A 14,247-nucleotide genomic window follows, 5' to 3' on the forward strand; every position below is an offset into this window, starting at 1 on the left:
GTTTCAGGAGTAGTGCTACTCCTTCCCTTGCTCTTGTCCTCTCACTAACCCCTGACTTTACTCCCAAGACATTCCCAAACCACTCTTCTCCTTTACCCTTGAGCTTCGTTTCACTCAGAGCCAAAACATCCAGGTTCCTTTCCTCAAATATATTACCTATCTCTCCTTTTTTCTCATCTTGGTTACATCCACACACATTTAGACACCCCAATCTGAGCCTTCGAGGAGGATGAGCACTCCTCGCGTGACTCCTTCTTCTGTTTCCCCTTTTAGAAAGTTAAAATACAAGGAGGGGAGGGTTTCTAGCCCCCCCGCTCCCGTCCCCTTTAGTCGCCTTCTACGACACGTGAGGAATGAGTGGGAAGTATTCTTATTTTGCTTTGTCGCTGTCTCCCGCGTTAGCGAGGTAGCGCAAGGAAACAGACGAAAGAATGGCCCAAACCACCCACATACACATGTATATACATTCACGTCCACACACGCAAATATACATACCTATACATCTCAATGTATACATATATATACAGACATAGATATATACATATATACATACGTACATAATTCATACTGTCTGCCTTTATTCATTCCCACTGCCACCCTGTCATACATGAAATAACAACCCCCTCTCCTGGCATGTGCGTGAGGTAGCGCTAGGAAAAGACAACAAAGGCCACATTCATTCACACTCAGTCTCTAGCTGTCATGTAATAATGCACCGAAACCACAGTTCCCTTTCCACATCCAGGCCCCACACAACTTTCCATGGTTTACCCCAGATGCTTCACATGCCCTGGTTCAATCCAATGACAGCATGTCGACCATGGGATATCACATTGTTCCAATTCACTCTATTCCTTGCATGCCTTTCACCCTCCTGCATGTTCAGGCCCCGATCACTCAAAATCTTTTTCATTCCATCTTTCCACCTCCTATTTGGTCTCCCACTTCTTGTTCCCTCCACCTCTGACACATATCCTCTTGGTCAATCTTTCCTCACTCATTCTCCCCATGTGACCAAACCATTTCAAAACACCCTCTTCTGCTCTCTCAACCACACTCTTTTTATTACCACACATCTCTCTTACCCTATTTTTACTTACTCGATCAAACCATCTCACACCACATACTGTCCTCAAACATCTCATTTCCAGCACTTCCACCCTCCTGCGCACAACTCTATCCACAGCCCAATCCTCGTAACCATATAACATTGTTGGAACCACTATTCCTTCACACATACCCATTTTTGCTTTCTAAGATAACGTTTTCAACTTCCACACATTCTTCAAGGCTCCCAGAACTTTTGCTTCCTCCCCCACCCTATGATTCACTTGTGCTTCCATGGTTCCATCTGCTGCCAAATCCACTCCCAGATATCTAAAACACTTTACTTCCTCCAGTTTTTCTCCATTCAAACTTATCTCCCAATTGACTTGTCCCTTAACCCAACTGTACCTAATAACCTTGCTCTTATTCACATTTACTCTCAGCTTTCTTCTTTCATGCACTTTACCAAACTCAGTTACCAGCTTCTGCAGTTTCTCACAAAGAATCAGCCACCACCGCTGTACCATCAGCCAACAACAACTGACTCACTTCCCAAGCTCTCTCATCCACAACAGACTGCATACTTGCCCCTCTTTCCAAAACTCTTGCATTCACCTCCCTAACAACCCCATCCATAAACAAATTAAACAACCATGGAGACATCACACACCCCTGCCGCAAACCTACATTTACTGAGAACCAATCACTTTCCTCTCTTCCTACAAGTACACATGCCTTACATCATTGATAAAAACTTTTCACTGCTTCTAACAACTTGCCTCCCACACCATATATTCTTAATACCTTCCACAAAGCATCTCTATCAACTCTATCATATGCCTTCTCCAGATCCATAAATGCTACATACAAATCCATTTGCTTTTCTAAGTATTTCTCACATACATTTTTCAAAGCAAACACCTGATCCACACATCCTCTACCACTTCTGAAACCACACTGCTCTTCCCCAATCTGATGCTCTGTACATGCCTTCACCCTCTCAATCAGTACCCTCCCATATAATTTCCCAGGAATAGTCAACAAACTTATACTTCTGTAATTTGAACACTCAATTTTATCCCCTTTGCCTTTGTACAATGGCACTATGCAAGCATTTCACCAAGCCTCAGGCACTTCACCATGAGTCATACATACATTAAATAACCTTACCAGCCAGTCAACAACACAGTCACCCCCTTTTTTAGTAAATTCCATTGCAATACCATCCAAACCCGCTGCCTTGCCAGCTTTCATCTTCCACAAAGCCTTTACCACCTCTTCTCTGTTTACCAAATCATTTTCCCTAACCCTCTCACTTTGCACACCACCTCGACCAAAACACCCTATATCTGCCACTCTCCACTCTATCATCAAACACATTCAACAAACCTTCAAAATACTCACTCCATCTCCTTCTCACATCACCACTACTTGTTATCACCTCCCCATTAGCCCCCTTCACTGAAGTTCCCATTTGTTCCCTTGTCTTATGCACTTTATTTACCTCCTTCTAAAACATCTTTTTATTCTCCCTAAAATTTAATGATACTCTCTCACCCCAACTCTCATTTGCCCTCTTTTTCACCTCTTGCACCTTTCTCTTAACCTCCTGCCTCTTTCTTTTATACATCTCCCACTCATTTGCATTATTTCCCTGCAAAAATCGTCCAAATGCCTCTCTCTTCTCTTTCACTAATAATCTTACTTCTTCATCCCACCACTCACTACCCTTTCTAATCTGCCCACCTCCCATGCTTCTCATGCCACAAGCATCTTTTGCGCAAGCCATCACTACTTCCCTAAATATATCCCATTCCCCCCCCACTCCCCTCACATCGTTTGTTCTCACCTATTTCCATTCTGTACTCAGTCTCTCCTGGTATTTCCTCACACAAGCCTCCTTTCCAAGCTCACTTACTCTCACCACTCTTTTCACCCCAACATTCTTCTTTTCTGAAAACCTCTATAAATCTTCACCTTTGCCTCCACAAGATAATGATCAAACATCCCTCCAGTTGCACCTCTCAGCATATTAACATCCAAAAGTCTCTCTTTCGCACGCCTATCAATTAACACGTAATCCAATAACGCTCTCTGGCCATCTCTCCTACTTACATACGTATACTTATGTATATCTCTCTTTTTAAACCAGGTATTCCCAATCACCAGTCCTTTTTCAGCACATAAATCTACAAGCTCTTCACGATTTCCATTTACAACACTGAACACCCCATGTACACCGATTATTCCATCAACTGCATCATTACTCATCTTTGCATTCAAATCACCCATCACTATAACACGGTCTCGTACATCAAAACTACTAACACACTCACTCAGCTGCTCCCAAAACACTTGCCTCTCATGATCTTTCTTCTCATGCCCAGGTGCATATGCACCAATAATCATCCAGCTCTCTCCATCCACTTTCAGTTTTACCCATATCAATCTAGAGTTTACTTTCTTACACTCTATCACGTACTCCCACCACTCGTTTCAGGAGTAGTGCTACTCCTTCCCTTGCTCTTGTCCTCTCACTAACCCCTGACTTTACTACCAAGACATTTCCAAACCACTCTTCCCCTTTACCCTTGAGCTTCGTTTCACTCAGAGCCAAAACATCCAAGTTCCTTTCCTCAAACATACTCCCTATCTCTCCTTTTTTCTCATCTTGGTTACATCCACACACATTTAGACATCCCAATCTGAGCCTTCGAGGAGGATGAGCACTCCCCGTGTGACTCCTTCTTCTGTTTCCCCTTTTAGAAAGTTAAAATACAAGGAGGGGAGGGTTTCCAGCCCCCCGCTCCCGTCCACTTTAGTCGCCTTCTACGACACGTGAGGAATGCGTGGGAAGTATTCTTTCTTCCCTATCCCCAGGGATAGTAATATTAGGGCCTGAGAGACCTGTTGACTCTGGGGAATAAGTTTGCTAGGTATACCAGGAAAAGTGAGTTAACACAGTAATGGAAGTCAATGAATGCAGAATAAGTGAGGAGCAAGGGGAGTATAGGAAAGATAGGGGATGTGTGGGTTAGATTTTTGTGGTAAAAATGATTGTGGAAAAGTAGATAGTCAATACTAAGAAGCTGCATGCAGTTTTTATGGATCTGGAGAAAGTATATTACAGTCGAATGGAATTATTCATTGAATCTGTTAAGGATATATGGGGTAAGTGGCCAACTGTTGGATGGTGTGAAAGCCCTCTATAGTGTTGCAAATGCATGTGTTAAAGTGGATGGAGAGTTGAACAAAAGTCTTGGTATGCATATGGGTATGCAGCAGGGATATGTGATGTCACCATGGCTTTTTAACATATATCTGGATGGAGCGATAAGAGGGATGAAAGCAAAAGTAGGGAAAGTGGGTGCAGAGATGGAGTGTGGTGATGAAGTATGGTGGCTTGTGACAAGCCTGTCTGTGGATGATGCCGTGTTTTTTGCTGAAAGTAAAATGGAGTTGTCGATGGTTGTAAGTGCATTTAATGATGTGTGTAAGCATAAGCAAATGAATGTAAACATAAGTAAAAGCAAAGTACTTGTGTTTGAAAGAAGGAAGTGTACTAAACTATTATAACGGGAGAGAAAGACTAGTGGAGGTGACAGAATTTAGTAATTAGGAGCTATCTTAGGTAAATCTGGTGATATGGAAGGAGACATAAGGAAGCAAGCAGTACAGCACTGAAAAGTAATTGGGTCACTTCACAGAGTAATGAAGGATAGAGATGCGAATATGGAAGTGAATAAAGGTTAATGGGACTGCATAGCCCTCCTGATCGTGATAAATGCAGCCAAAATATGAACATGAAACATGTCACAGAGGTCTATAATCTAAGCTGTGGAAATGAGCTACTTGACAGGAGCATGTGGTATTACTTGAAGAAATAGAAAAAGAAATGAGGGGGGTGTATGAGAGATTCATTTTGGCAGGGCATGCAAAGGGAATGACAAACAGGTTGGATGAAACATAATACTTTGAGTTGGTTTGGGAATGTGGAAAGAATGCAAGACTGAGTTTACAAGAGGTGTATGATGGTATGATTAAATTGGTTAGTGGGAAAGGAAGACCACCAATGACAGGGAGGAATAGATAGGAAGAGTACTGGAGGGAGAAAAATATGGCCATGCCCTTGATAGGATTTCCTGGAAGGAATGGGCATCAATGATACAGACAGAATAGAAAGATAGATTTGGCCTGATTTGGGCAGATTCACTGTAAACCCATTTTTCTAGGGATACATACCCCATGCAAAACTGGGGAAAAATGTATAAGATGTGAGCTCAAAATTATAATTTCTGCACTCTTTCATTTATGTTTTCATGCATTTCATTTATTCATCCTAGCTTCATTTCCTATTACATTCCAACATTCTCAGGTAAGTCCAGCACTGCCTTTTCCAATTCTACTTTTTCTTTTCATACTTGCTTGCCTTTCCCACCTTACAGTGGAAGTGGCAGGAATATACAAATGAGCCTCTGAGGAAAAAATCTCACTTGGCTCTCTCCTCTGCTCCCCATTTAAGTAAGTTAATACAAGAGGGAAAGATCTGCAGCCCCTTGTTCCAGTTCACACACATGAGATACATGGATAGTGTTCTTTATCCCTTGTACCCAGGTATAAGTCAACTCATCAATCTTTTAATCATCCACAGTCATACTCCACTACCATACACTACACAGGATGCTCCTGTTCTTCCATAATGATGAAAAAAAAATTGCCTATGGTATAGGGACAACAAACTCTTCCATACCTAAGAAACTAGTTCAGTCCCCTACCTCATAAAAATGGCAAATTACTGCTGTTATGCATACTTTAACAATAGTCATTATTGAAGGTACCACCTAGCAAGCATTCTCTAACACAAAGATGTTAAATGGTGCAAAAAGTTATGTGTTTGGGTAATACTCATACTATTCTGGAAAATATTATAAAACCAAAATCATGGCCTTACTTGGGTTTGACACCCAGATTAAGTTTGAGCCATTCATGCCCCTCTACCATCTGTTCAAGCATTGCAAAGTAATGTGTGTTGGCTTCATCATTCATGACCCAGCCACCAGTTACTATCTCCAGTTGTCCACGGTCCACCAGCCTGAAGATGAATAATGGCATAAAAAAGAATGATGAATTAACACTTTCTTAAGTAGAAATGGAACATCTAATATTCACATTCATATAAAATCCCATTGTTTAAGCTATAAAAAACATTCACATAAAATCTATTGATACTATAAAAAGATTTGCTTACAAACTAATAAACTGATTTTGATTTAGAGATAAATCACAATACAATATGTCTACCATATCCTTACCAAAAAGGATGTACTGTAATCATAACCCCATGGTCTTACAATTCCTACATAATACAGCACAGCCAGGAAGCAGAAATTCTTTTTCTGACCACTAAGTAATAACACTGGACACAGACACATTCCCTTCAGCCCCATTGTCAAATATGAGATATGAATCAAAAACAAAAAAGAGCTCAGGAAGTCTGACCTGTCTCTGAATGGCAAGCTGCTTAAATATTTGGGTGTTGTTTGATCTTATTCCATCTTCCTTCTTGATAAACTTCAGTCAAAACTAGTTCACATAATAAACTCACCCCCTTACTTAACCTAAAACCTCCTTTTTTAGCTGGAATCTCTCTCTCTCTCTCTCTCTCTCTCTCTCTCTCTCTCTCTCTCTCTCTCTCTCTCTCTCTCTCTCTCTCTCTCTCTCTCTCTCATACAAGCATAGGAAAATCAGAGGAAAATAAAAAAAAAAAGTGCAAAAGTATTTAGATATTACATATAACTCAAAAAAGTGAACCCAATGAAACTAAAATAGAGAAATTTGAACAAATAAGTCTTGGGGCAACTCATAATATTTCAGCACCTTCATACAGAAGAACCTTATAAAAAAGAAATAAAGTAAACATCAAGGATTTGACAAATATTGTAAATGAAAAAAAATCAATCTAAGGGACAAAGTGATAACACTGGACTTCAAACCAAACAATCAGCGGAATAATATTGAGAACATTTGCAACAAGAAAGAGAAAATTAATAATGACAATGTTCTATGCATATATGAAACAAAAACTGAATACTGCTGTGGTGTATATGCACCAGAAAAGCAGACAGAAATAAACAAGACTGAATGAATACAGAAACACTTTGCGCTTAAATCAACGGTCTGGGGCACATGAATGACCACAAAAGATTAAAAAACTGGATCCATTCCATCTACAATAATGATGAAAGAGATATATGATAATACATGCCTGGCGAGTACCGAGTGTACCTTAAGTGTACCTGGCAAGTCACATGGAACAGTGGTGTTTGAGAAGGTATAGACATGTACAGAGCATCAGATTAGTGAGAAACAATGTGGATTCAAGAATGGAGGAGGATGTGAGGATCAAGCATTTGTATTAAGAATGTGTCTAAGAGAAATACTTAGAGAAACAGGTTTTGTATAGGGCATTTATGGATCTGGAGAAAGCATATGACAGGGTTAATATTGATGCCTTGTGGAAGGGCTTATAAATATATGGTGTAGAAGGAAAGTTACTAAAAACAATGAAAAGTTTTCATCAAGGGTGTAAGGTATGTGTGTGAGTAGGTAAAAAGGAGGGCGAGTGGTTCTAGTTGAAGGGTGGTCTGCGCTGGGATTTAATGTCACCATGGCTATTCAATTTGTTTATGGATGGGGTGGTGAGTGACAGAAAAGCAAGGGTCTTGGAGGGAGGGGCAGGTTGGCAGCTGATAAGAAGTTTGGAATGTCAGGGAAGTAGTTCAGTTGTTGTCTGCTGATGACATGGCACTGGTGGCAGATTTGTGTAAGAAACTGCAGAGGTTGGAGTCTGGGAGAGTTTATGAAAGGAGAAAGTTGAAAATAAGTGTGAACAACTGCAAGGTTATACGAATTAGCAAAGCAAAGAGATGAGTTACCTATGGTGCAAGTTTGCAGAAAAAAAATACTGAGGAGGCAGTGCAAAGAGACAGTTTACTTAGGATGTGAATTTGCAGAGAAACACAATGTGGGAAGCTAGGTGTTTTAGATACAATACACAGGAGTGGACACGGCAGTGAATGGAACCATGGAAAAGGAAGTGTCACATGGTAGGAAAGTGGATGAAGGTTCTGGAAGCACTGATGAATAATTTGAAAGTCATCATCTGGAAAGGCATCAATGGGTATAGTAGTACCAGTGATGCTGTATGGATGTGAGGCATGGACTATAGACACGAATGTATGGAAGAAGGAGTATGTATTGAAAATGAACTGTCTAAGGACAGTATGGTGTGAGGAGGGTTGATTAAGAGAGAGGCATGTTAATAAGAAGAGTATGGTTGAGAAAGCTGAAAAGGGTGCACTAAAATGGTTTGAAAATTATAGAGACTGAATAAATAGAGGTTGATGAAGAGGATATATGTGTCAGGAAAGGAAGGGTCAAGGAGAAAGAGGAGGCCAAACTGGAAATGGAAGGGTGGAGCAAAAAAGATTATGAATGCTTGAGGCCTGAATGTGCAAGAGAGTGAAAGTTGTGCATGGGACTGTGCACTGGAGCAATGCGCTATACAGGAAAACATGCTGGTAATGGACTGAACTAGGATATATGAAGCAGCCAGGGGAAACCACAGAAAAAGGTCTGTGGGGCATGGTTGTGGAGATGAGGCTGCATTTTCAGTTTCTTACACATAATGGCTAGAGAGTGAATGTGAGCGAATGAGGCCTTTTTCCTTATCTGTTCCTGTCACTCCTTGCTAACAAAAGAAACAGCACACAAGCATGAAAGAAAGAAATAAGAATTTGAATATTCACTTCCGTCCCCCTTGCTGTACAGACACTTAACCAATCCTCAGCCACCCATGGTCCTCAGGCACCTCACCATAAGCTATACATATACTGAAAATCCTAACTAACCAATCAGCAACAAAAAACACCCGCTTTCTTAACAAGTTCAAATGCAATTATATCCACTTCAACAAATTTCATCTTATACAGGGCTTTCACCACCGAACCTCTTTTCACTTACCCACTTCCCATGACGCTCTCACTCTGCATACCTCCATGCTCCAAACACCCAACATCTGCACCCTATCATCTAACACATTAAACAGGCCTTCAACTGATTCATTCTATTTCTTCACCTTATCCAAATATGTTCCCTTCAGTGATGCTTCTATCAGTTCTCTTGTTCTCCTTGCACTATTTCCTTATTCTCCTTAAAGTTTGTCAATTCTCTCTAACCCCAACTCTCATTTGCCCTCTTTTCCAGCCCCTGCACCTTCCTCTGACATTCTCCCATTATCTGCTGTACATCTCTCAATCAGATGCAGTCCTTCCTTTCAGGGAAAACCAACACATCTCTCTTTTCTCTTTCACTAGCATCTTAAATTTCTCATCTTGCCTCTCCCTACCTATCTCGCATGGTCATCTCCCACCCTATATGCACTACACTCTTCTCTTGCATATGCAAGCTCTACTTCCCTAAATGTCTCCTATTACTTGCCCACTCTGCTGGTTTTACTTTGCTCTTATCTTTTGTTTTTCTTTACCTAACCTCTCCTCTTACCTCTTCACACAAGGGTCTTATCCAAAAATCACACATTTTCACCAGCCTTTTCCCACCCTTATCATTACCTCTTTCTAAGAGCCTCTACTAATTTTCATCTTCACCTCCAACAAGCAGTGATCAGACATCCTTCCAGCTACCCTTCTCAGCACACTCACATCCAAGAGACTCTCACATACCTTTTAATTAATTCATAATCCAATAATGCTTGCTTATCATCTGGCCCAATCTTTCACATATACTTATGCACTGTATGTCTCTCTCTTCAAACCAGTTATTCTCAATCACTAGTCCTTTTTCAGCATGCTAATCTACAAACTGTTCATCATTTTCATTCACAATGGGTATCCCATGCCCTAAAATTATACCCTCAACTGCCACATTTTCCACAATTGCAATCAAATCACCCATAACTAATATTCAATCTCTTGCATGAAAACTACTGACACACTCAGTCAGCTCTTACCTAAACACTTGCCTCTCTTCTTCTCTCTTATCATTACTCGGAGCATAAGCACTAATATTCACCCACCTCTCATAATCTACTTTCAATTTTACCTACACTAACCTGAGACTCACTTCTTTATACTATTTCACATATTCATACAATTCCTATTTCAGCAGAAGTGCCACTCCTTCCTTGTCAGTCCCCCTTCACACTAACCTCTGACTTTATCTCTTAGACATTTCTAAAATATTCTTTCCCCTTACCTTTGAGCTTCCTTGCACTTAGAGCTAGAGAATCCAGATTCCTCTCCTTACACAAACTACCTATCCCATCCTTCTCATCCTAGTCATATCTATGCACACTAGGATAACATCCCAACCTGAGCCTTCAAGGATGATGAGCACTCTTTGTTAGGCTCCATTTACTGTTCTACTTTCAATTGAAAATAAAAGGAAAGGAAGACTTCCAGCCTCCTGTTCTTGCCCCTTTTAGTCACCTTCTATGACATACAGTAAACACACAGATAGGATTCTTTCTCTTCTATCCTTTATGATGACCAGTAGTACAGTGAATACTTTACATGTAATCTAATCAAGTCTCCATTAGATTAGCAATGATGCACGGCCAGTGTACTTTACTACATTAACCACACAACTAGCAATGATGAAATCACAAAAAAAATGTCAGTAAGTCCATGTGATGAAGTGTAATGATATACATAATACTGGTACAACAGGAAGCTTTACATAAACTACCACGCTTTTTGACTCCATCGCTGCACATCAATATTTGGCACCAAGCAAAAGTACTGTAATACAGGGAGAACATATCATATAGTGTGTGAAGCATTAAGAGTCTATTTCCATGCACTTCACATGAAGCAAGGAGTAGTTAAGGAGTTAAAAGTAAAATGTGAACAAAATGATCACAGACAGACAATTATTACCTCCGCATTGTATCCCTGATGCTCTCAGGTTGCTGATCCCACCACATTGAGAGATATGAAATCTCTGCCCAAATGAATTTACGTCGTTGGTCCTGAGGTAGCTTCTCTGCCATATTGTCCAAGATGTGACGAGTTTGGTCACTGTAGTAATGCTCATATGTCTTAATCCAACCTAGAAAAGATTTTTTTTTAAAGAATGGATACTTACTTTGCCTGACTGAATGTGGACAGCAGATATCTATGCCTTTAATCTATACAGAAAAGGAAAGCACCTATGCTAAGAAACAAGAGTGTAAACTGCTTCACAGTCTTATGTGAAATACACCAGTCCCACAAAATTCTAGTTTACCTAACTACCAGCCAATCCCTGATATGTTGTCACAACTGCAAGTGACAAATTAATTAGTCCCTAAGTTTGACATGCTTATCCCACATACAAACCAAAAAGAAATGAAAAGTATGGAAACTGTCGCTCTGCAGTTTACCTATTCCTCAATTATGGTATTCAGTCTCTTTACTTTAATACCTATTTTCTATGCTCAATCCCCAACTGCAAAGAACTGTAAAAGAAATTATACAGTAAACTGTTGTACCTGAAGGGGGGGTAGTCATTTATTCAGACAACTGAGTATGAAAGTTCCTGAAACAAATACAGAAGACTCATCAAATGTGTGCATTCATCACAATAACATTCATATGATCAAAATCGAAAACACTAACAAAAGGTACAGTGGCAAACAAGCTATGTTCAACTTGGGCACAGAACATGAAAAAGACATAATTCTTGAGCACCAAATCTGATTTTTTTTTCATACTTGAATGCTATTTTCTGCATGAGCACCAGAAACAAAGAAAGGCCACATCTGCTAACATCCAATTTCTAGCTCACATGTGTAATGCAATGAAACCAGACCTCTCAATCCACATCCAGGCCCCACAGATCTTTGCATGGTTTACCGCAGACACTTCACATATCTTGGTTCTGTCCATTAACAGCACATTGACCTCAGTATACCGAATCATTCCAATTCACTCTATCCCATGCATGCCTTTCACCCTTCTGCATGTTCAGGTCCCAATCACTCAAAATTTTTTTTACTTTATCCACCATCTCCAAGTTCTCCCCGTTTTCCATATTCCCTCCACTTCAGACACATACATCCTTTTTATCAACCTTTCTCACTCATTTTCTCAATATGTCCAAACCATTTCAGCACACCCTCTTCAGCTCCCTCAACCACATTATTTACCAACTATCTCTCTTCGCCCTTCATAACTTAATCGATCAAACCACCTCACAATACATATTGTCTTCAAACATTTCATCTCTAACACATCCACCCTCCTCCGCACAGCCTTATCTGTGGCCCATGCCTTGCAACCATATAATATTGTTGGGACTATTATTCCTTCAAACATACCCATTTTTGCCCTAGGGCCGATAACATCCTGTCTTAACACACTGTCACACAGATACACACACACACACACACACACACACACACACACACCCACACCCACCCACCTCCTCCACCCTCTGACTCACTTCCACTTCCATGGTTCCATTAGCTGCTGAGTCCACTCCCAAGCATCTAAAACACTTTATTTCCTCCAATTTTTCTCCATTCAAACTCACACTTCAACTAACCTGTCCCTCAAACCTGCTAAACCTAATAACTTGCTTCTATTCACATTTACTCTCAACCTTCTTCTTTCACACTTTCAAACTCAGCCATCAATATCTACAGTTCTTCACTTGAATCTGCTAACAGTGCTGTATCATTGGCAAACAAAAACTAAATCATCTCCCAAGCCCTCACATCCCCCACATACTGCTTATCTCTCTCTTCAAGACTTGCATTTACCTCCCTCACCACCACATCCATAAACAAACTGAACAAACATGGTTTGCATTATACATCCCTGCCACAGACCAACCTTCACTTGGAACCATTCACTCTCCTCTCTTCCTAATCATACACAAGCCTTACACCCTTGATAAAAACTTCTCACTGCTTCTCACAGCTTACCTCCCACACCATATATTCTTAAGGCCTTCCACAAAGCATCTCTATCAACCCTATCACATGCTTTCTCCAGATCCATAAATGCCACATAAAAATCTATGTTTTTCTAAATACTTTTACACACATTCTTTATAGCAAACACCTGATCCACACACATCCTCTGCCACTTCTGAAACCACACTGCTCTTCCCTAATCTGATGCTCTGTACATGCCTTCACTCTCTAAATCAATACTCTCCCATACAACTTACCAGGTATACTCAACAAATGTACGCCAATGCAGTTACATTTATACAATGGCACTATACACACATTCTGCCGATCCTTAAGTACCTAACTATGATCCATACATACAAAGAAAATCCTTACCAACCAATCAACAACATAAGTCACTCCCTTTCTTATTAAATCTAACAGCAATACAATACATTCCAGCTGCCTTGCCACACTTCATCTTACACAAGGCTTTCATCACCTCTTCTTTCTTCAACAAACCACTCTCCATGACTCTCTCACTTTGCATACCATCTCAACCAAGCCACTCTATCATCAAATGCATCAAACAATACTTCAAAACACACACTCCATTTCCCCTTCACTTCATCACTACCCGTTATCACTACCTCTTTTGCCCCTTTCACCGATGTTCCTGTTTGTTCTCTTGTCTTTCGCACATCATTTACCTCCTTCCAAAACATCTTATTCTCCCTAAAGCTTACAGACACTTGCTCACTCCCAACTCTCATTTGCCCTCTTTTTCAAGCCTTGCAACTTCCTCTTGACCTCCCACCACTTTCTCCTATACATCTCCCAATCATTTGTACTCCATCCCAGTAAATATTGTCCAAACATCTCTCTTTTCTCCTTCACTCACAATTTTTGTACTTCATCCCATCAATCATTACCCTTTCTAATCTGCTCATCTCCCACTTTTTGCAGGCCACATGCATCTCTTGCACATGCCATCACCCTAAATGCCTCCCATTCCTCACTCATTCCCCTTGCTTCATTTACTCTCAACTTTTGCTACCCTACACTCAATCTCTCATGATGTTTCTTCATGCAAGTCTCTTTTCCAGATTCACTTACTCTCACCACTCTCTTCTCCCCAGTATTGTTTACACTTTTTTGAAAACCTCTACAAATCCCCACATTCAGCTCCAAAGGATAGTGATTCATACATCCTACCAGCTGCTCCTCTCAGCAAATTTACATCC

General features: G+C 40.5%; 1 protein-coding gene across 1 annotated transcript in view; it reads right to left on the reverse strand.

Moving 5' to 3' along the window:
- Window positions 1-14,247, reverse strand: part of alpha-Man-IIa (alpha-mannosidase 2) — a 148,723-nt gene that overhangs the window by 94,752 nt on the left and 39,724 nt on the right. The window contains exons 6-7 of the mRNA XM_071657753.1: window positions 11,004-11,175; window positions 5,999-6,139 (exon numbers count right to left, since the gene is read on the reverse strand). Of these exons, the coding sequence (XP_071513854.1) occupies window positions 5,999-6,139; window positions 11,004-11,175 (313 nt within the window). The remainder of the gene's footprint in view (window positions 1-5,998; window positions 6,140-11,003; window positions 11,176-14,247) is intronic.

The sequence above is a fragment of the Panulirus ornatus genome, chromosome 65 (genome assembly GCF_036320965.1).
Source record: "Panulirus ornatus isolate Po-2019 chromosome 65, ASM3632096v1, whole genome shotgun sequence".
NCBI classification, from domain to species: domain Eukaryota; kingdom Metazoa; phylum Arthropoda; class Malacostraca; order Decapoda; family Palinuridae; genus Panulirus; species Panulirus ornatus.